The sequence below is a fragment of the Lentinus tigrinus genome, assembly GCF_003813185.1.
Source record: "Lentinus tigrinus ALCF2SS1-7 unplaced genomic scaffold L226scaffold_36, whole genome shotgun sequence".
NCBI lineage: Eukaryota > Fungi > Basidiomycota > Agaricomycetes > Polyporales > Polyporaceae > Lentinus > Lentinus tigrinus.
The window spans coordinates 223,126-248,584 of record NW_027137945.1 but is presented as its reverse complement, the minus strand read 5'-3'; the positions used below and the strand labels follow the sequence as shown (position 1 = coordinate 248,584).

Below are 25,459 nucleotides of genomic sequence, written 5' to 3'. Positions count from 1 at the left end.
GTAACCTGCAGGCTGCATAAACCCACGGGTACCCGAATATCATACCCACAGGTATGGGTAACCCGTGGGAATATACCCGTAAGGATGCGGGTATAGCCTTTGGATTTTCAACACCCGTGGGTACGGATGACGGGTACATCCGCGGGTCACTCGTGAAGGTCCCTATCATGGGCCCTACCCGCGCCCGGATCCACACCATGTTCTTTACGGTGTGTATCATATTTACAAACAGTTTCCTGGCACAGGCTAGCTGAGAGGAATAGGCCGTCCATGCGATGCTCAAGGGCAATTTCTGCCTCCAGACACGCCTCCACCGTTGCGCGCAACAACTCCCTCGGAGCCCTGGGATCCATTCGAGAGCCGACTCGAATTTGAAGTGGCCGAGTTCCTGTACAAGACGGAACAAATGTCCGGGAAGAACATCAGCAAACTCATGGAACTCTGGGCTGCAGACGTCGCCCGGTATGGCGGTCAACCTCCGTTTGCTGACCACGCAGACCTGTACACAACAATCGACGCTATCCTCCTTGGCGACGTTGCCTGGAGGTGTTTGAAGGGTCAGTATCAAGGTCCGCGGCCTGCCGGCATCGTCCCAGCATGGATGGATGAGGAGTACGATGTATGGTTCCAAGATTCACGTGAGCTCGTTCTTCGGATGCTCGCAAATGCTGACTTCAAGGATGAATTCGATGTTGCGCCAATCCGGGAGTATACGCATGCGGGAAATCGTCGGTATCACAACTTCATGTCCGGAGATTGGGCTTGGCGGGAAGCAGTATGTTGTAAACAACCTCTGTCTGTATTGCATGGCATATTGACATGACTGCAGGACTTAATCGCTGCGCAGGTACCGGATGTCGATGGGGCCATGCTTGTCCCGATTATCCTGGGCAGCGACAAGACAACGGTCTCTGTCGCTACCGGGCAAAATGATTACTACCCGCTGTACATGTCGATCGGCAACATGCACAATAATGTTCGACGGGCGCATCGCGATTCCGTTGTATTGGTCGCATTTCTTGCTATTCCAAAAGGTGCGTTTCTCTTCTCTACCTCTTCATGGCAATGCTTGCATTCTGACATGTCCTTCGCTTCACTGGCAGCGGAAAGGAAGGATGCCGATTCATCTGTATTCCGCAAATTTCATCGCCAGCTACTACACACAAGCCTGTCTGCAATATTCGAACCACTTCGACCCGGGATGACTGTCCCTGAGGTTGTGCGATGTCCAGACGCACACTTCCGAAAGGCCATATGGAGCTTCGCCGCGTACATTGCCGACTACATGGAGCAGGTCGTTGTGTCATGCATTGTGCAGGGCTGGTGTCCAACGTACGCTCTTATCATCCTCTGGGTTTTCTGCTTATCTTGAACGCTGTATGATCCACAGCTGTTTGCAGGATGCCAAGGCCCTCGATAAACCCGGACTTGTGAACAATCGCACGCGCGTGCTCACAGAGGCATATATCAAGACATTCGACCCCGCCGTGCTATGGGATGACTACGGCATCATACACGACCTTGTTGTACGTACCGGGTCCTGTGTTGTTAGTCCACAAACTGCGACTAATCTTCCTTGTTCCTCTAGCCATTTACAAATGACTTCCCTCGCGCGGACATCAATGAGATGCTCTCTGGCGACCTTCTACATCAACTCATCAAAGGGACATTCAAGGATCACCTCGTTACCTGGATTGGCGAGTACCTGATGAAAGAACATGGCGACAGCCGCGGAAAGGAGCTCTTAGATGAGATAGATTGCCGGTTGGTACACTGATTTTCCTAACCTTCGCTGTAGAAATATGCTCATGGCATCTTGATATAGTCTTGCGCTCGTTCCTCCTTTCCCAGGTTTGCGACACTTCAAGCAAGGTCGTAACTTCAAGCAGTGGACAGGCGACGACTCCAAGGGTCTAATGAAGGTAAGTCTTTATGTCAATTGATCCCATCTATAGGCCCGCAATAGTATGACTGATGTTCAAACTAGATCTATCTGTCCGCAATCTACGGTGTTGTTCCGAACGAAATGGTTCGAACTGTTGCGGCATTCCTCCAATGCTGTTACATTGCACGTCGTGACACGGTCGATGACCTCGACATCGCACAGTTTCGCGATGCACGCTCACAGTTCTACGACCATCGGAAGGTCTTTCAAGAGACCGGTGTTCGCCCTGACGGCTTCTCCCTTCCCCGGCAGCACTCCCTCGATCACTATGACCAGCACATGATCAACTTTGGTGCCCCGAACGGCCTCTGCACCTCCATTACCGAGGCGAAGCACATCAAAGCCGTCAAGGAGCCGTGGCGACGATCCAACCGCTTCGAGCCCCTTGGCCAGATGCTGCTCACTAACCAGCGGCTCGACAAGTTATCGGCTGCCCGTGCGGACTTCACAGCACGAGGGATGCTCTCCGGAACATGCCTCGGAGCGGTCTTAGCAGCGCTGCAAGCTGAAGCCGAAGAACGCCGCAGCCCCGCAACCGATGACAACCAACCGTCTACGCAGGACAACAATGGCATTGGCGACAATGACTACTATCAAGACGACCCATACACCGATCCTCCGGAACCCGAGGAAGAAGAAGAGGACGGTGACAACAGTCAGGGCGGCGATGATGCAGTGAATACTGCTGGAGATGCTTCTGCTCACGAGGATTCTGGTGTGGTACATGGTCCGCGTGTCAGCGGCTTCGTGGTACTCCCTCGGAAGCATCGTATGTATTCTGATCACTCAACATGCCCTCAATCCCGATAACTAACCCTTCAGGCTACAGAGCGCGGTTATCCTCGAACGCTCCAGGACCTCGGACCTCATATCGGCATTCAGAATCTGACAACACTTGTGTCCCGGTTCCTCTTCCCGCAGATGCACCCTGACGTCCCCTTGCCTGAAGACGACACATTGCTTCCCCCTCTTCCGGGTCTTATGCAAGTCCGGGTCTATCACTCCGCAATTGCCACCTTCTACGCCCCAAGCGATCCATCCGGTATTGGAGGGATGCATCGCGAGTACATACGAGCCACGCCTTCCTGGCGGAAGGGTCCACCGCGATACGACTGCGTCTTTGTTGGGAAGGACACTTCCCTGGATGGCTTCCGCGGTCTGCATGCCGCCCGCATCCGGGCCTTCTTTTCCATCCTGGTCCCGTGTCTCGACGGTTCCGAGGCTGACGAATGGGTGCCATGCGCTCTCGTCGAGTGGTTCTCTGCAGTTGGAGACGAACCGGATGAAGTGACTGGCCTGTGGAAGGTCGAGCCGGACTACTTCGAGGACGGTGAACGCATGCGTGATGTAATCCATGTGGAGAGCCTACTGCGTAGTGCTCACCTCATTCCATTCTTTGGCGAGGACCCTGTACCACTTTGATTGAAGCAGCACGAATCTTTGGACTATTTTGAATCATTTTTTGTTAACAAATATGCAGATCACCATGCTTTCGAAATCGCTTTTTGATTAACCATCTTGTATCATGTATTCTAGGACTGTGTATGATTGCCAGTGTAGTCTGGCCTCTCTGCGCTAAGACGACCAGGTAGAGTAAGCTGGAATAAGTCTAGCTAAGAGCGCAAGGGCAGGCAAGTCCGGACAAGACGCAGCAAGCCGTTCAGTAGCGCCAAGTTCCGGTCAGGTCGGGACCTTTTCCTGATGTGAGAGCGCGGAAGAGCGCGTTTGTATCGGGGGAAGCCTATCTTCATGGCGCGGTGCGCCACACCGTACTTATATGAGGGCGAACATCGGGTTCGGATGAAGTCGCCGTGTTGTGGATGTCCAGTGACTTCAGTCCAGCCTGATAATCTTACCCCTGTAGTTACTGCAGAAGTCCGATAATCTCGCTGCGTAGTTAACAGAGTTAATCCAATACGTTCAAGTACCATAAACAGATCTGCATACTGTTCAAATCCTGAGCCAATGCAGCGTACAGGCGGTCAGCCCTCCAGATTAACTGGGATTATCGCAGGGCCCAGTTTATGTTCGTGATTATGATCAAGACGTCCCCTGGATCATGTCGTGGGATTTGATAATCTAAAGTCATCGTGAATTAGAGATAATGAAGGGATACAGAACTTCATTGTCGTCGCGTAGCACTGCGGTAGGATACAAAAGACAATCAAGACCAAAAGATTATCGACTACTCGACGTAATCCTCTAAGCATCGGCCCCTCCAGTCCATGTTGTCGTCGTGCGCCGCGAAGGTCTGGTTGGTCCAGCGCAGGATGGCAAAAAGACGGTGCAGGGAAGATGGCAGAGAGACGGCGCAGATGGCAAATCGGAGTGCATAGAGGGTGGGGAAGCGTGAGCAAAAGCGTATTTAACGGGTCAACTCAGAGAGGGACGACGTACCTAACACATTCAGAACGGTGTGAAGAAGACTTTTGCTATTTTGAGGTGCAGATATTGCGACAGTCACCAGCTGGGAGAGCGAGTCGTCAGGCGGCCAGGCAGGCAAAGTTGTCAGACAGGCGAGCGAGTAGAGGGTAAGCAGTTGTGCGAGTGGTCGTGCGAGCAAGTGGCCAGGTGAGCAAGTTATAGTCAGGTGAATATAAGACTGACCAGGCATGGTGCAGAGCGAAGCAAGGGAGTGGACAGAGAGCGACGATGTGGCAGGCGCCCTTGGGACACCAGTTCCCACGCCACGAACTCTGGCGTCTCGCAGTCTCAACGTCTCTTGCCCACTTGTTCTCGCTCTTCACTGCACTGCGGGGTCTCTCTGACTTTCTGCTGCCCTCTGCTTGTTCTCTCTCATTCTCTATCTCTTGCTCTTGCTCTCGTGCTCTCGCTTATACTCCGGATTGCGTTCTTGCCCTTCGTTCACCTCACTCATATTCTTCTCGCTCTCGCTGACTTACTGGGTACCCGCTGACTTACTGGGTACCCTCTCCCTCGCTCCCACCCCTTGTCTTTCGCCATGCCCGTGTGCACGACGCGCAGATGCTCCAGTTCCATCACCACAACCACGGACTTCCTCGCCCGCCTCGTGAGTCTCCAACATGTTCAGTCTCGCCCTCTCACGCTATCCGTCTCCGTCTCCCTCGCGCTCTCTCTCTTCGTCTTTAGGCTCTCTCCCTCCTCGTCTCCCTCGCGTTCTCCCCCTCTGTCTGCCCCTCTGTCTCCCTTGTGCTCCATAACACTCCAGCGCGCTCCCTGTTGAGCTCTTCGCCACACTCTGTGTCACGCTCCCCGGTTGTGCTCTCCCTCTTCGTCCTGCTCTCTATCCCTCTCCTCTCCCTCTTATCCTCTCTCACGCATCATCTAGCTGCAGTATAATGTAGCTCCTCCCATGTGAAGTAAATGATTATTTGAGTACCTGATCATATCCTGATCCATACAAATACGACTATATATATATTGTAGGTTTACAGGTAACGAAGGCCTGATGACGCAGTTGGATAAACTGGAGATTAATTTGTGTAAGTAGGGAGATCTGTCGTTCGATTCCGTGTGGTGGCAGTCATTTTGTCTCCCATGTAACCTGGAAGATTATCGCGGATAAGCCATCGTGATTAACTCACTTAATGAAAGGGCGAGATTATTCGAATCCTGCAGTAACTACTGACAAAAGATTATCTGGTCGGGGTGAAATAGGTGGGATGTCCCAATCCGAGTGATGGCTTCGAACGTGTCTGTGCAAGCATTATCGGAACCCGACCATCCTCGCTCGCAATGTCACTGACCTAGCGAATTCACCACATCAAGGTTAAAGTTGCGTTCGAGGGCACGGGGTGGTGATGACCACGAGGTATTGCTAGGTTCTGTGTCAGCGGGTGTCCCGGCGAGAACAAATGGAGGTGACAGACGATGATACCCAGCGAGATGCGACTCGGAAGCAGGCGAGGTCCAGCGCGGCGTGGAGATAGTTTTGCGTCTGTCGCGAGAAGAATGGGATCGTGACGCTCGCGAAGCACGACGTTTACCGGACCAGCTCGGGCGGCGTGTTCGCTCTGGAGTGATGGATACTCAGTACATCTTAGAGTGCCCTGAAGAAGTCGATGAGCACCATACGTGCGACGGATGAATGGCCGTACCGAATCAGATAGAAGAGGCACCAATACTGCACGGCGTTGAGCCATTGACTGCAGAGATGAACCGGGCTTCCATCCTAAGGGGCGATTCCGACTCGCAGGCTTCCGGCTTCGTTAATAGAGACTCTGCATGTATCATGGCATCCAACCTCATAGTCTGCTGAATGCTACCGTGAATAGGCTACTATTCACGGTAGCATTCAGCAGACAATGAGATGCCTCGGCAGAACGGGTATAAAAAAGCTGTTGAAAGGGGTGGCGCGATATACGGCATGGCGCGAGTTCAGCGCCCTCGGCGATGCATCCGATTCCAGAGTCGCAAGACGCTCTAGTACAACATTGTTGAGTGACCAACACCATTGCGAAAAGATAATTTTATCAGCGTTGAGTGATTCCTTCAAGGAGGACTTGCTTGAAGGAGGACCGTTATCGACTTAGCGCCGCGGCGGCTGCGAGCATTGTGGTACGATAAGCTTGTTCTGTGCACCCATCCGGCATCCAAGGAGTTCAATGCTGTGCACAGTTTGCTAGACATACGAAGGGACCAAAAAGCAGAGTTGAGGAGGAGGCGGTGGAGGAGGCGCAATTGGCAGTCACGTGCTCATTTCTCACGCAAACTTGTTCACCACTGCCACCACCATCGAGGGGAAAGACCGAGGGAGAAGAGTGCTTGAATCTCGAACATGGTGAGTGATACCTGTAAATCGTCTATACCTATAGAGCCTGAAGCCATGATTGTGCAGCCTACGCACAATACTCCGTCGATCAACGACCTACCGAATGAGATCCTCCTCTGCATCTTCAAATGCGTTCGCCCGGCATACAGTGCCCTCGGTTGCGAAAATTGGATGCAACGTCTCCTCGTGTGCCGTCGCTGGCGCGACGTAGTAGTCTCTACCACATCCTTGTGGTCCGACATCTACGTCTCATCCGAACCGAAGTGGCTGGATCTCTGCCTGTCTCGCTGCGCAAACGGACCGGCCAACCTCTTTTTCTTCAGGCGATGTTCTATAGATCGCACGGTGCCTATCTTGCGTCGGTACTCGAACATCATCAAGGAGATTCACTACCGCGGCTTACATCGCAGGTGGATGGTAGACATCGAGCAAATCCTCAAGATACCCATGCCTGCCCTCGTCTCGTTCGAGATCTTGAACGCTCTCTTCGACAGATCTGAAGCAAGTGTCAAGCTGGAAAACCTTCCTCGCCTCCGCAACCTGACGCTCAACATGTGTGTACTGGATCCCAACGACACCCCTCGTCTTGCGACCCTGCGCTCGCTCAGCCTAGTATCCGCATGTCGGCTGGGGCCGGCGGTTACCTTCGAAGAATTCATGAACGTCCTGGCGGACAGCAGCGGCTTGGAGGCCCTGGAATTGGGAGGGACCTTGCAGGACCTTCGTGACTGCCCTCAGGGGTACGCGCGGGACCACCCAACCCTTCGCCCTCCTATTACGCTAGAGCGCTTGCGTGAGCTGCGCATCCGGCAGTTCAGTTGCGCACTCACGTCTCATGTTCTAGCGCGGTTGCACCTCCCTAACGCTGTGCTGGTCAGGATAGCCCTCGACGAGGTATTTGGGTATACTTTCCCTGGCCTATCGTCCTTTCTCCCCGACAACGTCCCCGTGGCCTTCCCATTAGTCTCTGCAACGACCTCCCTGTCCATCAGGATCAGTCGTGCTGACTGCGTAGTATTCGCGAAAGGATCGAGCTCCTCTTTTTCTCTTTCCCTGCTGGTCTGCCCCGACACCCATGCCTCCTTCGACTACATTCTTCGGGTGTTCGCCTCGGCGTCAGTCACGGAGCTGAAGTTTGAAGCCGAACGCCTCTATGGATACTATCCGAGCACGTGGAAGGAGGCTTTCCGGTCGTTGCCTCGCCTGCGGCACCTGTGTATCTCAGAAAGATCGGGAATCACAGAGCCTAGTCGGGTACTCGCTGGCCTCGAACTCGCGTCTGAAGCAGATTCCTCGGCTTGCTGTCCGGGCCTGGTCGCGATGACGATTGGCACGCGCGACAATCTGTTGGGAGTGCATCACACGACGTATCGCAGAATTGTCACGTTCCTTCGCCGACGTGCAGATCAAGGCGCTCAACTCGAGAGGGTGGAGTTGTTCCTATCGCACCGGAATCCTATCTGCGGCGCTGGGGAGGAGATCGAGGCGGCACTCGAGTCGTTAACCCGCACAGAATAGACGGCGCAGGACCGGACTGTATATTCATCGTGCTCGTGAGGTGAGTACTCACGATCGTCATTAGTGTTCGCACATCTTCCGTCCTGACATATACATATATCGTCTCTTTAGCATCACACATGGAAGTGTGTACTGCCTCAAGCCCACTCGAGTCGGTAGTCGCTTCGGAGGGTATGCGGATGTGCGCAATGAGTCGGGAGATCGGAGCGGGAGCGATGCCGTTCAGTCGTATGGTCCAGTGTTGAACAAGTATCAGTCCTTCAAAGCCTGGTCGCTCTCTAGAAAATCTAGGACTTTGACCACTCGCAGAAGCATAGGGAACTCGACACGACCAGAGCTCGATAGAATTATAGTTTGTATGTCACACATTCGTCCCCAGACGCAACTATGGAGCTAGCACAATGTGACCCACTCAAATATGCCTTCATGCACCCTGTAATCCCCAGTCTACGTATCTCTGGATCGTGAAGGGTCCGTGTCTCCGTAACTCCGGATGTTTCATCGACTGGAACGGTCTCAGTCAATGTGCGTGAGTATGTCTAGCTCGTGACGGAGTAATATGCACCCATCAGTGCCACTGAACTGCTGACAAAGTAACTTGAAGTTCAGGTATGGAGGAGCGAAATACCTGTCTCGAAGAACATTTCACACAATGGAGAGTACGAACAAGACGGCAATGAACGCAAAGCCGTAGATGATATGCGATGTACAGGCGCAGTAGTTACCACCACTCGAAAGCCTCGTACTTGACTTCGCCAACGATGTTCTTCAGCTCGCCAAGGAATTGTTCAAACTCGTTGGCAGGCTGCCCAACTTCGCCGTCATCGCCAACCATGAGCTTGACTTCTGTCAGCCGCGTCCCCCGCTCCGCACGCAAACACAGTACGTCCAGGATCATGCTGCGCGTACCCAAGGGTACGACTCGGAATAGGAAGTCCCTGTACATACTATCCTCGATGATGATGCTCGCCAGGCGAGGGCAACAGACGGCTCTGCCTTCAAGCGGGGACGCCGCCGTCAGGCCGGAAAAGACGTTATGCAACAAGTGCACTCCGCTGAGCTGGAGATGTTCGAGGCCGTCGTAAGTGCGGAAGAGCTCCTCCCAGGTGGACTTGGATAAATTCATACGGGGGCGGACTACGGTGATGCTCAGATCCGACACTGGAGCATCCCGGAACGCGTTCAGGAGCGCGTCCAGGAGCGCTTCCGCCGTTCCTTGGGGAGATCTGAGCCCTCCAGATCTTGACTGGCAATGAGGGATCTGCATATTGAATTGGTGTTTCGACGTCTTCGCAATAATTTTGCTCCTGTAGTCCAAGATTTCGAGGGTCACGGCCGTTGCAGAGGAGAAGATGGGAGAGAATGAGGCAGGATCCGGGGACAACATAATCCACGTCATGTCCGGGCTCCCCGTGTTAGCGTCAGTATCTTTGCAGTGAACGTCGACATGGGTAGCGGAGGGTATGCGGATGTGTTTAGTGAATTGCGCGGTCAGAGCGTGAGCGATGCCGTCCAGTCGTATCGTCCGCAGTGCTGGGAGATCGATCGGAGTGCGAGGAGGACGGACATCCGTATATTGTGGGAAGACGTCGCGCCATGCGGAGAAACAGTCCTCAAGGATTAGTTCCTTCAAAGCCCTGGTACTCTCTAGAGCATTCAGGACTTCGTCGAAGGTAACTGACCACTCGCAATAGCATATCTTGAGCGACCGAAGGTTGACATACGTTGCGGGATCAGTGGGAACGCGACATGACCACAACTCGAGTGATTCGAGATGAACGAGATTGTCTGGGTTCAATTTGACGACCGCAAAGTGCTCTGAATACGTTTCCAGCGATATTTCGAGCCGGCGGAGTGAAGGGAAGGACATCGAGCAGAGCTTGTGAATGTCCAATTTCCAGGAAGATCGTGAGGCGGGGGAGTACGTGACACCGCGGATAGCACGGATGTGCTCTTTCAGAGCAGAGATTGTCGAGTTCATGGAGAATCGCCCGGTGAAGTACACATCCACCATCATGCCTGCGCAGCGCGACAAACACAGCTCCAGCCACTCCGGACGAGCGGACACATATATCTCCTGCCAGAAGCGCGGAGTCGAGATGAGGATGTGGAACCAACGCCTGCACAGGTACATGCGGCCAATCCAATCCTTCGCATGCGCATCGGACGACAGTTGAGCGAGGTCGAAGATCGAGACCAGCAGCTCGTTTGGCAGGGTGGTGATCGGCCCAGCCTCTCAGCGTCCGGAGAGACGAGCTTCGTCTTCACAACTTCGACAACCTTTCGCTGTGATTGTTGCACACCACCCCTGCTGGTTCTCGTCAGCGATGTCTGAAATGTACAGAGCGTGCAGGATGTTCACCTTGATCCAGATCTGCCACACTTGGGTCGTGTGCCAGCCATGTGCATGGCCGGTGACCCTCACCTAGGAAAGAGCCTGATGGCACTTGTTAGCAAACTTCCGATACACCCCAAGCACCGAGATAGCTCACTCCAAGGAAAACCAGCCGCCGAAAGGAAAGCAAACAATGGGCGGTGGCAGTTGGTGGTCAGGTCGAGAGTGCGTCTAAGCGGCACGAACGTGCCGTCACCCAGGTGATGCGCCCTCAGACGAGACCCCAGGGCCCCATGCGCCGCTTCTGTCCGGCGAGATTGCAGACGGGCGTATGCCACTGAGCGTGCCCGTGTTTCCAAAGTACATACGACTCGTCCAATACCATGATCTCGCCAACCTCGACACTGAAGATCAGTGTATCTACATAACTATAGCGCCCCTTCGCTGAGCGAGTCAGTTTGATCTCTCGCAACGATGTTAAACCTATTCCAATCATAAGGGCACAGCGGGGGCGGATCGCCACAAATGATTCCGTCAGTCCCGAGGCTTCATGTAATGGCAGACTGCTGAACGCAACGTACAGTCTGGTCATCACCAAATTTCAACTTGCCGACGAGCTCATCGAGCCGCCCGAATCGCTCGGCCGCCTCTTCAAACGAGCCGTCCTTGGAACGAACGGTACAAGGGGCCGTTTTGAATGACAGCAACTCCAGCTTGTGACCCCGTTCCAGACGGTAGCTTAGAACGCGAGCGATGGCCAGTTGCAGGATCGGAAGATAGACTCGATCCCTGCCACCTGGAACTTCCGGCGCGTCCGCGAGATCGATGGTCCGGAGGTTAGGACAGCAGACAGCGTCCTCCGAGCTCGGAGGATGCGTCTCCAGGAGGGCTCGCCAAAAGAAGCTGTGCGGTCGGTGGCCGGTGAGTTCCACGTGCTCCAGCATGGGGAACTGGGTGAACACGCGTGACCATGCCGCAGAGGGTGCATTGGAGACTTGATCGTTGACATGGAGATGTGTGAGTGAGGAGCCACCGAACAGGTCTTCCAGATCGCTGGGCCAATGCGTGACATTTGCGCCATGTGTGATGTAGGAGAATGCGAGGGTCATAGACGAGCTTTTGGTGCGAGCGGTGATGTTGTAGGTGTTCTTGTCTACGCAAACGTACACAGCCTCGCGGTCGGAAAAGAGGGGGATATTGGATTGGATGCTGGCTGGTAGCAGGTGGGAGAATGCTCCGTCCGCTATGAGACCATCAACCCGGAAGGAGATCGTGACATAGGAAGCGGCGGGGACGCGTACGTGGTCGATCAACCAACACGTTACTTCTTTTGAGTGGTTTGTCAACTCTAGCGTGCGAAGGCGGGACATCGTCGCGCTAGACTCCGTAGGAGGAGGAGCGGCGACGATAACAGAGTCCAGGATGAGTTCCTCCAGATGCTGCATGGATTGGAAGGTGTCGACCAAACGGCTCAATTCCACGTTCCACACCCCGTACTGGCCCTTCTTGACGACCAGCGTCCGGAGGTTAGCGAGCAACGACGGCTCGATGTGGACGCGAAACCCGGTGACACTGAGTGATCGAACTTCGGGGAAGTCGGTCGAGGCTAATGGGATACGGGCTGAGCTGGTGTGTAATGCATGGTGGGACGAGTGGTGCAAGGAAAGAGAGTGAACTCCGACGAACGGGGATGAAAGGAAACAGAAGCAACGTAGTACTTGAGCGACGGTGAGTATAGCGGAGAGTCGGCGTACCCTGCCTTGACACGAGCTGTGCAAAGGGAACAGAGGTTCATTGTGGAGATGAACGTCTGCCAACAAGGACGGACAGCGCTCTAGACACAGCTCGAGCCATTCAGGTCTCTGGAATATGTCAATACGCTGCCAAAACGCGGGGGTGGCAATTGCTATCTGGCGCCAGCGACGACAGAGCGCAGTGATTTGCGCCCAGAGCCGCCGAGCGTCCCGATACCGGGGAGGGTTGTCCTCCTGGCCGATTGTCTTGAAGAGATCGTCGTGGACCAGGAGGAGGACTTCCACCATGATCTCAGGCGGGAGGCGATTGATTGGTCGGGTGGCATTGAGCTGGTATTCGATGTCCATGAGCTCACGATGCAACATCTCTTGCCGTGCCCGCAGAGCAGCTTGCTCCTCGAGAATCTCGTGCTTGCGAGAGGCAAGATCTTCCTTGATTGATATTTCTGGTATTTGTTCCATGGTCTAGGGACTAGACGTCATCTTATGGACTAAATTGAATGCACGAGACCACTTACAACCAAGAAAGATGCTACGTTAGTCGCGAAGGGGCGGTTGTTAGCGGGTATATCAGAGTCAACCTAGGGTAGGCCAAGATGTGAGCGACATAGTTGGGATAACAGCAATGTCTAACATCGAAATATCAAAGCTGAATATCGTATGACAACTGGTCCGAGTTCGTGAGCTACTACAGCAGCGGAACACAATATTATTACACGCGGCCTCTGGGGCGTGGCAGGTCTGCTCGTGGAACAGGGTTGACAGTTGGCTGTTCCGGGCCCGTAGTAGATGCAGTATTGCGGACGCAAGAAAATCACAGTAGCGTTGATTGAGACTTACAAAACGCCAGCTATGTCCCAGATTGACTCTGAACTGTATAGTCTATGTCGCTCCGGCTTGAGTGCGTGAACTTGGAGTACCTGTCGTGAGTCCCGCTATGCAGCAGGTAAAGACTAGATCTTTCAAAAAGCAGCTAGCACAGGCGAATACACAGTTCGAAAGCAACAGAATGGTATGGGAGGGTATCAGGATTCAGCAGAGAATGACTCTGAGAGCGCAGGACAAGATGCAACAATCGTCGCGCGAGCAGTTTCTCACGGCGCGAGAGGCGTGGGACTCTTGACTCGCGAGCCCGCCCCGCGCAGGCCGCGCGAGTACCCGGAGCCATAAGTACTTCCACGTTTCCTTCCCACCACCGCAGTCTTCTCCAACGCCGTCGAATCTGGCTTGAGCCCACACATACATCTGTGTTGCGGATTGAGACTTCGACAGACAACAAACAACAATGGGAGGAGACCCAGTCGCCGACAAGTCAGGCTTCCTATGCATGTACATGTCGAATCACCCGGACACGCTCGTGTCGTACGTGCGGTACTGGGGCAAGGTCTCCGCGCAGGTATCTAGCGCGAAGATGACCGCCATCGACACTAAGGTGCGCATACTTCACCGTCATCTCAGAGAGGTTGCTGACGGGGCGCGTTGTGCGGGTATCGGTAGGGCATGACGCTCACCTACCAGACGAAGGGCAGCACGGAGACCAAGGAAGTGAGAGTAGAGTTCGAACCGCCCCTCCTTGGGTATGAGGAGGTAAAGCCGCGCCTCATGGGTATGAAGGCCGAGGCGGAGGAGGAGCTTGGGATGGTACGTCTCGTTCCCGGGCTCGATATCCTTACTTTAATTCCGTTTGCTCATGTCCCTCTGCAGACCCGTGCGCCCCAGATCACCTCCTTCCGCTACAGTCCCAAGTTTATGACCACGATTGTCGCAATGACATTCCTCACCTACTGCACCCTCGCGCAGTCGCTCGCGTCCTCGGAGTATGCGCCGTTCTTCGTCCCTGGGAACACGATACTCTCGTACCTGCCCTCGTGGTCCCTCCAGTTCAGCTGGGGCATGGTCGCGTTCTGCCACGGTTTCGAGTCGCTGTACGTCTTGTATCTGTGCAAGAAGCACCGTACAGGATTCTTCGTCGGGGTGCGCTTCCTCATCTGCAGTCCTGCGAGGAACGTCGTGCTGACTACCATATTTCAGGCCCAATATGTCCTCGCTGCGCTCATGCTTGGGTTCCCCGTCATCTCCGACATGAGGAAGCAAGTGCAGGATGCGCGGATTGACAGCATCATGAAGGGGAAGTAATCACTTGCTTCATCGTCCCGGGTAGTCTGCCTCGCTGCCGGATCTCCGTCATGTTGTATTACTAGGCAATATCATACCTTTGCATACTTACATCACTTGGCCCATGAGCGTTTCCTCAGGATGATGTGAACAAGGATTGCGGACAGGGATAGAATACACAGCCGGAATTCCAGACATGTACAACTACAGAACATTGGCAAGGACGCACGCATGAGAATAGAGGTTGCCGTTGGTAATCGCTCAGTAGCGGTAGCGAGTCGAATAATCTGAAGCATGACGTGAGATCAACGACTACCGCCTGACAATGGGAAACTGACTCACCCTTCGGCGAAACGACTAGACCTCGGCCCTTGGACGCGCCGCGATAGACAGTCTCAATGATGTCAATAAGCTGCGGAAGCGTCAGCAGGGAGGACACGTCTCAAAGCCACTTCCAACTCACCTCCTGCTTGTTATCCATAGCCCAGTTACTGAGGTGTGGCATACGATGAGTAATTGGTACGTATGCTCGTAGTGAAGCAGAACGTACATTTTGTTGTTGTTACCAGTGCCCAGATCGATCATTATGTGCTTATTCCTGGTATGCAAATTGTCAGTCCCAGCTCTTGCCTCTGCATGTCCAGGCTGAGACACTCACCGATAGAAGAACATGACCGTGCATGGATCATACAACTCGTACATCTGCCCACATTGTGATCAGCCACTTCCGCAGCATACACAACCCGAGGAACTAGGACGCACCTTGTTGAAGTCCGGCACCTCCGTGATGTCCACCAGGTAGATAACTGCAAAGTTCTGGACCTTCTCTGCGACGCCATAGAGAGTCTCGTCCATGGTCATGCACTGGCTGTCCCAGTCGTGCCCGAAGCGGATGACGACGACGCGGTCCTCCTCGGACTTGATTGCCTCGTCGACGTGCCAGCCAGAGGGAAGATGAGGCAGGAAGTAGGACATCGCGCTAGTAGCAAGTACTCAGAGTCTAGAGACGTATGAGATGGCGAGTACGATGCGGGAGACGGTGGTGGCGAAGAGCAATGGTTGTTCAATTAAATGTCTCAACTTTCTGATTGTTATTCAAAACAATTACTTTACCTAGTTCAAACGCTCAAAGATAGCTTTCAGTAGTAAGTCAAAAAGGATACGATGCTAAGTAATCCTCATAGTCCTGGGAAACCTTGTTTGCCCGTTGTTTCTGGCAAGTTCGTCATTGTTGTGGACGACGAGCACAACCATTCACCCGACGACATTTACAGCCTCTCACTCACACTTGCTTCTTGCCTCTACGCGCTATGTCTTCAAGCTCGACCAACCCGACGCGTCCCATCGTCTTCATGGATGTCAATATTGGCGAGACACCCGCAGGCCGCATGAAGATGGAGTTGTTCAGCGATATCGTACCGAAGTGAGTGTCAAATCTTCCAACTTGTGAATGACGTGTTGTCCAAGTATGCTGGAAAGTGAGCGGAAGATTGCGTTCGAGGAAGATGAATGAGAGACAACCCGCTCTGAATGGACGACAGACCGTGGGGTGGCGGGGTCACGAACTTGCTGTTGCTGCCAAGGCGTTTGACAAGAAAACTCACAAGCATCGTTTCACAGAACTGCTGAGAACTTCAGACAGCTTTGCACCGGCGAATATCGAGTAAATTCCCGTCCACAAGGATACAAGGGTGCTACTTTCCATCGGTGAGTCGCATATGTTGTCAGACTTGACTTCTTCGCCCATGCTTGCTGATCTAGTGACACGATGTAGAGTGTGAGTGCCATTATCTTTGAACCTGCTGGCACCGACGCTCACATTGCTTCCAGCGTTCCGAACTTCATGTGCCAAGGTACGCTCTCCATGTCCTCATGGCTCGTATCTCCAACATGTTGACTGTTATGACCAGGCGGTGACTTCATCAAAGGCGATGGCACAGGCTCATTCTCAATATACGGAGACAAGTTCCCCGTGAGTGCAAATAAACTCTGTGCGCCTTTCCGTGCTCCATCTGACCTGCATGATCCGTTGTCAGGATGAGAACTTTAAGGAAAAGCACACTGGTCCCGGTCTGCTCTCGATGGTATGATACCCTCATGAGCTTGCGTCACTTGGCTGTAATGCCTGACTAGAGCTCCTCGTCCCACAGGCGAACTCCGGCCCTAATACGAATGGGTGCCAATTCTTCATCACAACAGCGAAGTGTGACTTCCTGGATGGGAAGCACGTCGTCTTCGGCAGGGTCATAGATGGCATGCTCACACTCCGCAAGATTGAGAATGTAGCCACGGGTCCCAACAATAGGCCGAAGCTCACCGTGAAGATAGTTGGTCAGTCTCATTTGTTGCTCTCGTCCTTGATTCCGTGCTTGACTCCTGGTCGTGCAGAGTGCGGTGAGATGTAAGCATGGTGGTTATGTAGTATCTCGCAGTGTAGTTATAGCGGCCTCTATCGAATTCCATGGCTTTCTGTACACGTTGTGTCGAGAACCCGCTGCGGAGACATAAAATCACCCAGCCGGAACATCGAGCCGCGCAGTCTAAGTTCGGCAAACCATGACGCGCCGTCTCCTCGACTACATCGTCCTGGTTGTCGTCGCGCCCCTCATCATCGCCGCGGCTTCCCGGCACATCCTCAGCTTGCTTCATGACTACTACCTGACCGACGACAAGATGGAGAAACCGCTGCCCAGCCTGCCCAACAGCGACGGGCGGTCGCGCAAGGTCGCGGCGAACCTTGCGCTCACTATCGAAGCCCGTGCCCATCTCCATCGCTTCATTTCGCGCGCGTTGGACGAGGAAGGAGACCTGCGAGACCGAGATACGTGGGCGGAGAAGGTGGAGACGTCCCTGGACGAGCTCGGAGCGGGCCTCGCACGAGGCGGATGGCTTCCTGGCCTGAAGCGTGCAAGGTGCGTGCGCAAACGACACCACGAGGACGACGAGAAGCGCAGAACAGAGGAGCAGGCGGCGAAGGATAAGGAGGCGGAGGAGCAGGCGAGGAACAGGACGGCGAAGGGTCGCAGCAAGCTCAAGGAGTCCATCGTCGAGGACCAGCACGTCGAAGACGAGCCAAACGATGAGCAGCGTAGCGCGTCGCTCGAGCAGCTCCGAGATGCTGCCTCCAAGCCATTCCTTCCGACGCCTAAGCCGTCCATCAAGCACTTGCTGCTCACTGTGACTGGTACTCCGGCATCCGAGCCTACGGAGGACATGGGCTTCAAGCTCGTACGCTCTGCGGTGCATTGCTCATTCAAGACGGGCGAGTTCGTCGTCCCTATATCTCTATCCACCGAAACCGCGGACGCGACCATCCTCTATGGACTAGATGATTGGGACTGTGAGTCCATTCGTTCTCTTCCGGTTTTCGTTCAAGCACGGAGGCACCTGGGCGGGCATGCGCTCTATCGTTGTGCCGCCTAGGATATGGGGGCTGCACAGCTGAACGAGCGTAGTCCATGAATGCGCTTGAACTGCCAGTGGGCCACGTACACAAATCAGAGCATAAAGCTCTTAGCATGGGAACCTATTGTGGAGGTGTTTCTGCCAGTGGATAGCAGGCTACTCGCACTGGATAGAGCATCTTTCGCTTCAAGGGAACCAATTCTTACTCGAGTTTGGGCAATACTGATATATTGTTTGTAGCCTGTCTCCTTTCCACCGACGATCCTTTGCAAGTGGTCGGTGGGACCTTCCGCCTCAAAGGTCTCTCTTCTGTCGTGCAATATCACGCGCTGTGTAGAGTGCTTCGTCTCGCTGTCTACGCATACCTTTCGCTGGCCCTAGAGCAAGATCTCCTCGCAAACTCGCATGTAGACTTACACTATCCTAAACCTGCTATTCCGCACTTGCCATCCTTCCCGACCACGGTCGAACGCTCCTCGAGTTCCCCGAACGTCAAGGACAAGGGCAGGCGCGACTCTGGCTTGGGCCTCTGGTCCTTCCTCTCGAAGAAGACGGAGGACTTCACTCAGCGTGCCTCTCACGTAGCACAAGGCCTGACGCGGCGCGGCTCTCTTGATCTCGGCTTCGGGCAACGTCTTCCTCGCCATACCTCTCTTCCTCACGCCCCAGATGGCGGCTTCCTGGCTCGTCGGCTCTCCCTGCTCTCCACTGTCTCCTCCCGAGCGTCCGAAGACACGAACGAGTCAAACAAACCGATCTATGCGGTAGCTGTGCGGAGAATGGACTCCTGGAAGGACCTCCTGTCGACGTCTCCAGGAGTAGTGTTCTATCCTCCCAAGTTTCTTCTTGCTATCGCGGAAATGGAAGCGAAGGACCCTAATCGCCGCCTAGTCGGCGATGAGAAGGCTGCTTTGGCCAGTCTTTTGGGATACCATGGGAAGGAGTCTCTCACAAGGGGGATAGTGGGGATTCACGGCTTCATACGACACCAAGGCCTCCCTGTCCTTTACTCTGAGCACGTGCCTGGAACGAGCACGCTGATGTCCCCTCCTCCTACGCCGAACAAGTCTGATGCCTCTTCGGATGAGCTACAATTCCCGCTACGGATCGCGTGTGGCGGGCATCGGCGGAAGTGGCTCCATTACCGATACTACCAACACGGAAAGCAGTGGGATGAAACGTTGGGCGAAGCCATCGAACGCTGGTGCCTAACGGCGGAGGACCCGTGCGTGCATCCCGACTGCCACTTCCAGCGTTCCGACCATGACATGCGCTGGATACACGGTGGCACGGGAGTAATCGCGACAGTATCGCTTCCTACTTCATCTGAGGCCTCAACTTCGGACGATCTCGTGCGGATGTGGCAGACATGTGCGATCTGTGGCAAGGAAACACCCAGAGAAGTGATTCACGATGGTACATAGTGAGCACTTATCCCGAGTTCGCTCTCTATCGTGCCAGTGCTGAGAACGCGGTTACCGTAGCCTCTTCTCATTCGCAAAGTATCTGGAGCTGCTTGTGTACTCTCCAGCAATACACAACCTCCAGCCTTCCCTTTGCGAGCACACGACTTACCCCGCGAAGCCATGGTCTGGTCCGAACTCCCCGCTCCCTCAAGCGCGCTTTAACATCGTTCGGCGCTTTTCGTACAAGGATCGGACGGTTACGCTGACGATGTCGGAGGTTAAGGAAATCTTCGAGGTTCGCGTGCCCAGGTTGCAGATCCTAAGACGCAAGGCGGCCGAGAAGAAGCCCGCAGACCCGACAGACCAACAGCTCGTCAAGGTTGCATCTCCGCCCGGGGAGGCTCATCGGACCCTTCGGCGGGAAATCATGAAGTGGTGGCAGGGTCTGTCCGAGCACATGGATGTGCTTGTAAGTTGCTCGTGGTACCGGGAAGAACGGAGACTGACATTGATCTCCAGGAGGACAAGTTCGTATCCGACCACCCCAGCGCGTTTCACAAGACGCTCCCACGACTACCGTCTATGGACGACGCGTTTGAAGAAGAGGATGAAGCTGCCCTACGCACGCCAACCGTTCGTTCTGGGGCCCCACCGAGCACACCGCTGACCCCGAGGGGTGTTCCTGCCGCGAGTAATTCGTATCCCTTCCTTCCTGCAGCACGGTCGACCTCTCCATTACCTTCAGAACCTGTCTCCGTCTCCACCTCTGTCCTCACCACCAGTACTGCGACAACCGATACCACGATTGACGGTGAAGAGTCTCTGCAACTTCTCGCTGGGCTCCGGCACAAGTTCCAGCGGACAGAGCAGGAGCTATACACGGAGCTTTCGCAGACTTCCGAGAAGAGCCTCAATGACGTCCGGCGCTCATTCGTAACCGCTGCGCGCGGTGCAACACGCCGCTTGGCAGCTTGGGAGAAGAAGCACGCACCTCAGCAGCCTTCGACGACGTCCAACGACACGCCCGTTGCCCCGGAACCTGAGTGGTGGCAGAGCGGATGCCATGCTGTACCTGGTGGCAACGTCATCGTTCGCGAAGACGACTGGGGAAGCATAATTGCATTCACGCTGAGGTACGCGTCTTCCATTAATCCAGCACCTGGCATAACGGATCCTGATCCCCGTCTTCCTGACATGCAGTACGGTGGACTATCAGCGCGAGCTGTCCAACATGAACGGCAGCCGTAGCACAGCACCGGCTGCACCTCCCACCACGCCAGCCGCAGCGAGACCGTCCCTGTTCAGAGCGGGCGAGTCTTTCCGGCGCTTCGTGTCTGGGTCTGCCCCGCAGCAGCCTGACCCCGACCACGACGACGCCGGCTGGCAGGAGCCGGAGACGTACTCTGCTGTTATCAGTCGCAAGGAACACCCGCGCGATCCCGTGTCGCTCATTTCGATCCGAGATGTCCTGCGACAGAAAGCGTCCGCGGATGCCGGCACTTCGTCGTCGCTGCTCTCGCCAGCTGGGACAGGCCCCGGGAAGTCGAGTGGTACAGAGACGCCTCGGTCTGTGCGTGCGAAGCCTGCTGTCGAAGTGTCGACGGCCGCCGCTGGTGGTCAGGTCAGCGGTATGCCAGAAGCCGTCGAAGCCGCCGGCAAGATCCTGCATGAGCTCGAAGCCGTCTCGAAGATGAATCCCTCCCGGTCGTCTCTGTCGGACAGCCGTCATTCGTCTTCAGGGTTCGTGGAGACCAACATCCGCAGAGGAAAGGCGTCCTCGATCATGTCCGACAGCGACGCTTCTACTGTCCAAGAGAGTGCTTATGGCGTTGCATCGCCGCCTCCACTTCCGCCCAAGGACGCAAGGGATAGTGATACGGAGGAAAACGCGCAGAAGAGCTCTGTTCCGCCAACTCCCGATGAGCCGCCCGCGACGCCCTCGAAGTCAAGCATTTTCACCGTGCCATTCGCTAATTCGCTGACGTCCGCGATGCGGTATGTGCTCAAGCCCGGGGAGACGCCACGCCCAGCAGCCGGTACGCCCCATCACAAGCTCCTCTACGCAGACGCTCCCTCCATCGACGACCGACCACATATCAAGTACGACTGGACGATCGGGAAGCGGCTGCGCTTCAGTTGTACCGTGTATTACGCGAAGCAGTTCGACCAGCTGCGGAAGCGGTGCGGCGTGGATGACGTGTTCCTGAAGAGCATGGCGCGTAGCGAGAATTGGGCGGCCCAGGGCGGGAAGAGCAAGTCGAACTTCTGGAAGACGACAGACAATCGGTTCATCATCAAGACCCTTGTCAATGCGTGGAATGTGGCCGACCTGTGCGTGTCTCTGAACCTTCTTATCTTGTCGTGAGACTGATGACGGCTACAGACAAGTCTTAATTGACCTCGGGCCGTCGTATTTTAAGTACATGGAGGCAACGGCGAGCCGGCCGACTGTCCTGGCGAAGTTGCTTGGCTTCTATACCGTCGAGATACGTAACCTCGAGACTGGCGCCACACAGGCGAAGGCGGACCTGCTCGTCATGGAGAACCTGTTCTATGATCGGAAGATCACGAAGACGTTCGATCTGAAGGGCATCCAGGGCCGCCGAGTCAAGGCGAGCAGTGGCATCAACTCGAAGACGTTGTTCGATGGCGAGTGGATCGAAGGTAATGTCTGCTCAGTTCTGCGACGCACTGATCTCTGACAGTGTTCGTTGTTGTACAACGTAAAGGTCAGCAAAGGGCGCTTACGCTCGTACAGCCGCATTCGAAGGTCGTTCTGCAAGAGGCCATCAAGGCTGACTGCGAGTTCCTGGCCAAGAGTAACATCATGGACTATTCGTGAGTGCGCCGAATATCGCAGCGAAGTCTGAGCTCATATGACGTCCAGTCTATTGCTCGGGATCGACGAGGAGAATAAGCAGATGGTTTGCGGCCTTGTTGATACCATCGGTTGGTCCTGCCTTACATCCGTCAATGATTCGTGATGCTGACGACTTTTTCGTGGTACAGGGAGCTACACTTTCGCGAAGACTCTCGAGTACAAGGCCAAACAGGGTCTCAACTCTGGCAAGGAGGTTACGGTCGTTCCTCCGAACGAGTACCAGGATAGGTTTGTCAGCGCCATGGACGACTACTTCCTCGCATGCCCGGGTACGTCTGTTGCACCCTTCGCTCTCATATTGCGACGTTAACACATCGGTTGCGTGCAAAGACAAATGGTCTCGGCCACTGGATAATACCCCGGTCCCCAGCAACCACACCGACCTTCCCAGTGTCCTCTGAATCCGTCCGGGCCGCGTTAAGCGTTCATGTTGTCAGCTGCCAATGCAGGCGGGGACAGGTACTGGATGTGATTTTCGCTGCTGCGGTTCCGTAGTTAGCCTTCTCCCTGTCTCGATCGAACGAGTTGTGTACGTGTATACTGTATGCATTGACAATAGTCGAGATTTGGCATGTATGTAGCATTATGACCATAGGATAGTATGCAGACTCTGCATTGAGAATACCCAGGAGAATACACTTCTACCATCCGGAGTACTGCGGGTCCCGAGCTCGGGCCCGGGCGGCGTGGCCGAGCTCTCCAACGAGGCTCTTCTTGCGCATCTGATTATTCAGTAGAGTCCTTCCACAAGTCTCTCTACGAGACGAGTCCACCCATGCCGTCTTCCATACCACGTCTTGTGAGACCTTGCTTATGCAGTTCCCTCGGGCAAGTTCAAGCCCGGCGCTAATGCCGGCATAGCTTGGTCACCCGAACTCCGAGCTCGCTGTCGCCATCTTGCGTCTAACATCCATCTGGCTTGGGTATATAGCATGCAAACCTGATCCAAGAACCATCATTCTTGCTCGAAACCTCAGTACAAACACTCAGAATACGCTATGTCCACTCGTCCGCTCATCGTTATCGTCGGGGTTGGCAACGGCTCAGGTACGCATCCGCCACGCATAGTCTGTTCGGCGGACCCTGCCGCATCTTATTAACTTGGTTGTTGTGCAGGCACTGGTGGCGCGACAGCGTATGTATACACGATTGAGCCAGGTTGTATGGAGCGGCGTCATGCTGCCAGTGATCATGATGGATGGCATCCACTTCGTCCGGCCGCCGGCATCTGCTGGGTGGCCTTTCGAATCTGGACGTGTAAGGCATGTTCGCGGTAGCAAACAGGCCAATTCGCTTACCTGATAATTTTTGGAACGATCCAATTGAAAATGGTCACTGGTTTGCTGACGATTGTCTTGGTTCGGTCACAGGCGTGTGTTCGCGAAGGCCGGATATCGTGTTGCCCTCATTGCTAGGGGCGCTGACAAGCTCAAGAAAGTAGCTGATGATGTCGCCTCCACTGCTTCCGGTGCTGAGGTGCGATGTCTTCTCTACGTTGTGTGTGATTATTCGTTTACTGACCAGCAGCTTGGACTGTATGACTTCTTCCTGCGGTACGTGACGCCGATATGTGGCCCGCTTTGTTGACCTGCTCCTGGTCGTTAGGTCGCCACATTTCCCATTGAATCATACAGTTTCAAGGAACTCACCGACGTCTTCAACGCCATTCGGTCGTACTCCTGGCCCTCAGGTGGGCGCACGGAGATCCGCGTTGCGCTCTACAATGCCGGCGCTGGTGTGCGGAAGTCCTTCCTGGACGTCAACGAGAAGGACATCCAGGTTGTGGTTGATACCAACATCAACGGCGCATTTGGATTCTCGCACCAGATTATCGAGGAGTTCAGGAAGAACGATATCGACGCGAAGGGAAAGCGCGGCACGCTCATCTTCACTGGCGCGACTGCGAGCGTCCGCGGGAATATCACGACGAGCATCTTCTCGGCTGGCAAGCATGCCTTGAGGGCGTTGAGTCAGAGTTTGAACAAGGAGTTCGGGAAGGAGAACATTCATGTGAGTGCACCCTGCTACTGTTGTCTGCAAGTAGTTGGTGGTGAGGCTGACGTCTTTTTTTAGGTCGCTCATGTGCGTATTCCGACATATCTCAGACAGGGTTCAGTTAACTGACTCGAATCTGTACGCGTTCCCGGAGATCAGTCTATCATCGATGGAGGTGAGCTCCACGAGGTCATGGTTTCCTTTATCCTGGTGTTCTGATTCTGTTTTCCGACAAAAATAGCGATCTTGACGGACACACAGCTCTCCCGCCAGGAAGATGCGAGCGAATTCGCCAACAATCCGAACATTCGTCTCGACCCCGCAAGCATTGCTACGGTACGTTTGTATACCTGGGTTGCTTGGCGAATTCAGGGGTTTGGTACGGTTGGCCGGTGTCGAGGAGAGGGCTAGGCCTTGCAAGGCGATAGACCCATACTTCGGTGGCCTTCTTCGGCCGGCACATTCATACGATGACTTTGGGATGGCTACACGGGCAAGGGCTACGCACAGGGGCTTCGGATATCGTATGCATAGTGCAGAAGCTGACTCGTGTGTGCAGGGATATCTCTACCTCGCGAACCAGGACCGGTCCGCTTGGACTTGGGAACTCGATCGTGAGTCTTTCTGCATGTAATCGGACAAAATATGATGCTCATCTGCTTCGTAGTGCGCCCCGCCCACGAGAAGTGGTAAATCCGGCGCTGCATCCTCACGTTCGCCGTGTATAGTACATGGAAGGCCCGGTCCGATCAAACAAGGTTGCTGATCTGCATACACTCTCAGACTCGTTGACCCAGGTTGCCATCCGTCTAGGACGGATCTGCCCAGGCACAGCCTATTCGCGAGGCTCTTCCGGTAAACGCGGTCTATTATGTTGCCTCAAGGTTAGCTCAGAACAAGTGAGCCTGCTGTGAGCTACTTCCGAGGACAATACTGAGCATACGTTCGCCTTACAATGCACAAAACTCGAGGTGGCTCCACCGTCGTGAACATGTACCCAGCCTGTCATCTCATTGATGTGGTGCGTAGTTGATGGATTGCCCGTCCGGATGTGTAGTTGCGTTACCGCCGCCAGCAGGGGGCGGTGCCGTTTGACCTCGAGCGTGAGCGTAAGGTGATTGATTCTCCCGGCGGCCCGGGGCACATACAGTATCCTTGAGCATATCCAGAAGATCTCCTTCTGGACTTCCTCACCATCTGCCATCGACTTCCCGTGGCACTTGACCAGCACTCGCCGCGGGCAGTGCGGCGGTGACAGCAATATGCGCCTATAGGCAGCGGCCTCACACTTCTTGGCGTGGTGGCGGGGAGAGGGTGCTGTCAAACCGCTCGACCGTCTGTCTAACTCAAAG

At 54.6% G+C, this 25,459-nt stretch overlaps 10 protein-coding genes across 10 annotated transcripts; 7 read left to right on the top strand and 3 right to left on the bottom strand.

Annotated features, from left to right (window-relative positions):
- Nucleotides 1–53: 53 nt before the first annotated feature.
- On the top strand, nt 54–3,367 carry L226DRAFT_547722 (uncharacterized protein; the record flags this gene model as incomplete). Its single annotated transcript, XM_067682520.1, has 11 exons — nt 54–209; nt 251–775; nt 830–1,034; nt 1,104–1,332; nt 1,391–1,526; nt 1,589–1,764; nt 1,826–1,922; nt 1,988–2,600; nt 2,637–2,714; nt 2,775–3,142; nt 3,200–3,367. 11 exons carry the CDS (start codon nt 54–56, stop codon nt 3,365–3,367), a joined length of 2,751 nt encoding a protein of 916 aa, XP_067531169.1.
- An 862-nt stretch (nt 3,368–4,229) lies between these two features.
- On the bottom strand, nt 4,230–4,560 carry L226DRAFT_538842 (uncharacterized protein; the record flags this gene model as incomplete). The annotated part of the gene is made up of 1 exon (XM_067681573.1): nt 4,230–4,560. A coding segment is annotated over one exon (250 nt), but the record flags the coding sequence as incomplete, so codon positions are not given.
- A 176-nt stretch (nt 4,561–4,736) lies between these two features.
- On the top strand, nt 4,737–5,247 carry L226DRAFT_538841 (uncharacterized protein). The gene is made up of 2 exons (XM_067681572.1): nt 4,737–4,833; nt 4,857–5,247. The coding sequence occupies exon 2, from the start codon at nt 4,908–4,910 to the stop codon at nt 5,148–5,150; it is 243 nt and encodes an 80-aa protein (XP_067531167.1). The 5' UTR covers nt 4,737–4,833; nt 4,857–4,907; the 3' UTR covers nt 5,151–5,247.
- Nucleotides 5,248–6,752: 1,505 nt separating this feature from the next.
- Nucleotides 6,753–8,416, top strand: L226DRAFT_562765 (uncharacterized protein; the record flags this gene model as incomplete). Its single annotated transcript, XM_067683522.1, has 2 exons — nt 6,753–8,256; nt 8,328–8,416. One exon carries the CDS (start codon nt 6,753–6,755, stop codon nt 8,214–8,216), a length of 1,464 nt encoding a protein of 487 aa, XP_067531166.1. The 3' UTR covers nt 8,217–8,256; nt 8,328–8,416.
- Nucleotides 8,417–8,937: 521 nt separating this feature from the next.
- Nucleotides 8,938–12,767, bottom strand: L226DRAFT_574694 (uncharacterized protein; the record flags this gene model as incomplete). The annotated part of the gene is made up of 4 exons (XM_067685089.1): nt 8,938–10,449; nt 11,133–12,157; nt 12,238–12,321; nt 12,380–12,767. The coding sequence occupies 4 exons, from the start codon at nt 12,765–12,767 to the stop codon at nt 8,938–8,940; spliced, it is 3,009 nt and encodes a 1,002-aa protein (XP_067531165.1).
- A 723-nt stretch (nt 12,768–13,490) lies between these two features.
- Nucleotides 13,491–14,535, top strand: L226DRAFT_554795 (uncharacterized protein). Its single transcript, XM_067683021.1, has 4 exons — nt 13,491–13,737; nt 13,803–13,946; nt 14,010–14,279; nt 14,337–14,535. Exons 1-4 carry the CDS (start codon nt 13,591–13,593, stop codon nt 14,439–14,441), a joined length of 666 nt encoding a protein of 221 aa, XP_067531164.1. The 5' UTR covers nt 13,491–13,590; the 3' UTR covers nt 14,442–14,535.
- Nucleotides 14,536–14,541: 6 nt separating this feature from the next.
- L226DRAFT_492829 (Txnl4a protein) lies at nt 14,542–15,498 on the bottom strand. The gene is made up of 6 exons (XM_067677405.1): nt 15,183–15,498; nt 15,079–15,122; nt 14,971–15,018; nt 14,884–14,911; nt 14,763–14,832; nt 14,542–14,707 (listed from the first exon to the last, which is right to left on the bottom strand). Exons 1-6 carry the CDS (start codon nt 15,393–15,395, stop codon nt 14,682–14,684), a joined length of 429 nt encoding a protein of 142 aa, XP_067531163.1. The 5' UTR covers nt 15,396–15,498; the 3' UTR covers nt 14,542–14,681.
- A 154-nt stretch (nt 15,499–15,652) lies between these two features.
- Nucleotides 15,653–16,920, top strand: L226DRAFT_492824 (uncharacterized protein). Its single transcript, XM_067677404.1, has 7 exons — nt 15,653–15,843; nt 16,041–16,127; nt 16,251–16,273; nt 16,331–16,392; nt 16,457–16,504; nt 16,571–16,751; nt 16,809–16,920. The coding sequence occupies exons 1-7, from the start codon at nt 15,731–15,733 to the stop codon at nt 16,823–16,825; spliced, it is 531 nt and encodes a 176-aa protein (XP_067531162.1). The 5' UTR covers nt 15,653–15,730; the 3' UTR covers nt 16,826–16,920.
- A 50-nt stretch (nt 16,921–16,970) lies between these two features.
- L226DRAFT_538834 (uncharacterized protein) lies at nt 16,971–22,765 on the top strand. Its single transcript, XM_067681571.1, has 10 exons — nt 16,971–17,760; nt 18,066–19,248; nt 19,310–19,700; nt 19,751–20,364; nt 20,432–21,562; nt 21,615–21,895; nt 21,961–22,069; nt 22,119–22,180; nt 22,241–22,381; nt 22,443–22,765. The coding sequence occupies exons 1-10, from the start codon at nt 16,977–16,979 to the stop codon at nt 22,511–22,513; spliced, it is 4,767 nt and encodes a 1,588-aa protein (XP_067531161.1). The 5' UTR covers nt 16,971–16,976; the 3' UTR covers nt 22,514–22,765.
- Nucleotides 22,766–22,993: 228 nt separating this feature from the next.
- On the top strand, nt 22,994–24,987 carry L226DRAFT_538833 (NAD(P)-binding protein). Its single transcript, XM_067681570.1, has 9 exons — nt 22,994–23,159; nt 23,229–23,247; nt 23,483–23,588; nt 23,718–24,122; nt 24,186–24,194; nt 24,267–24,282; nt 24,349–24,443; nt 24,667–24,721; nt 24,775–24,987. The coding sequence occupies exons 1-9, from the start codon at nt 23,111–23,113 to the stop codon at nt 24,798–24,800; spliced, it is 780 nt and encodes a 259-aa protein (XP_067531160.1). The 5' UTR covers nt 22,994–23,110; the 3' UTR covers nt 24,801–24,987.
- The last annotated feature ends 472 nt before the right edge of the window (nt 24,988–25,459 follow it).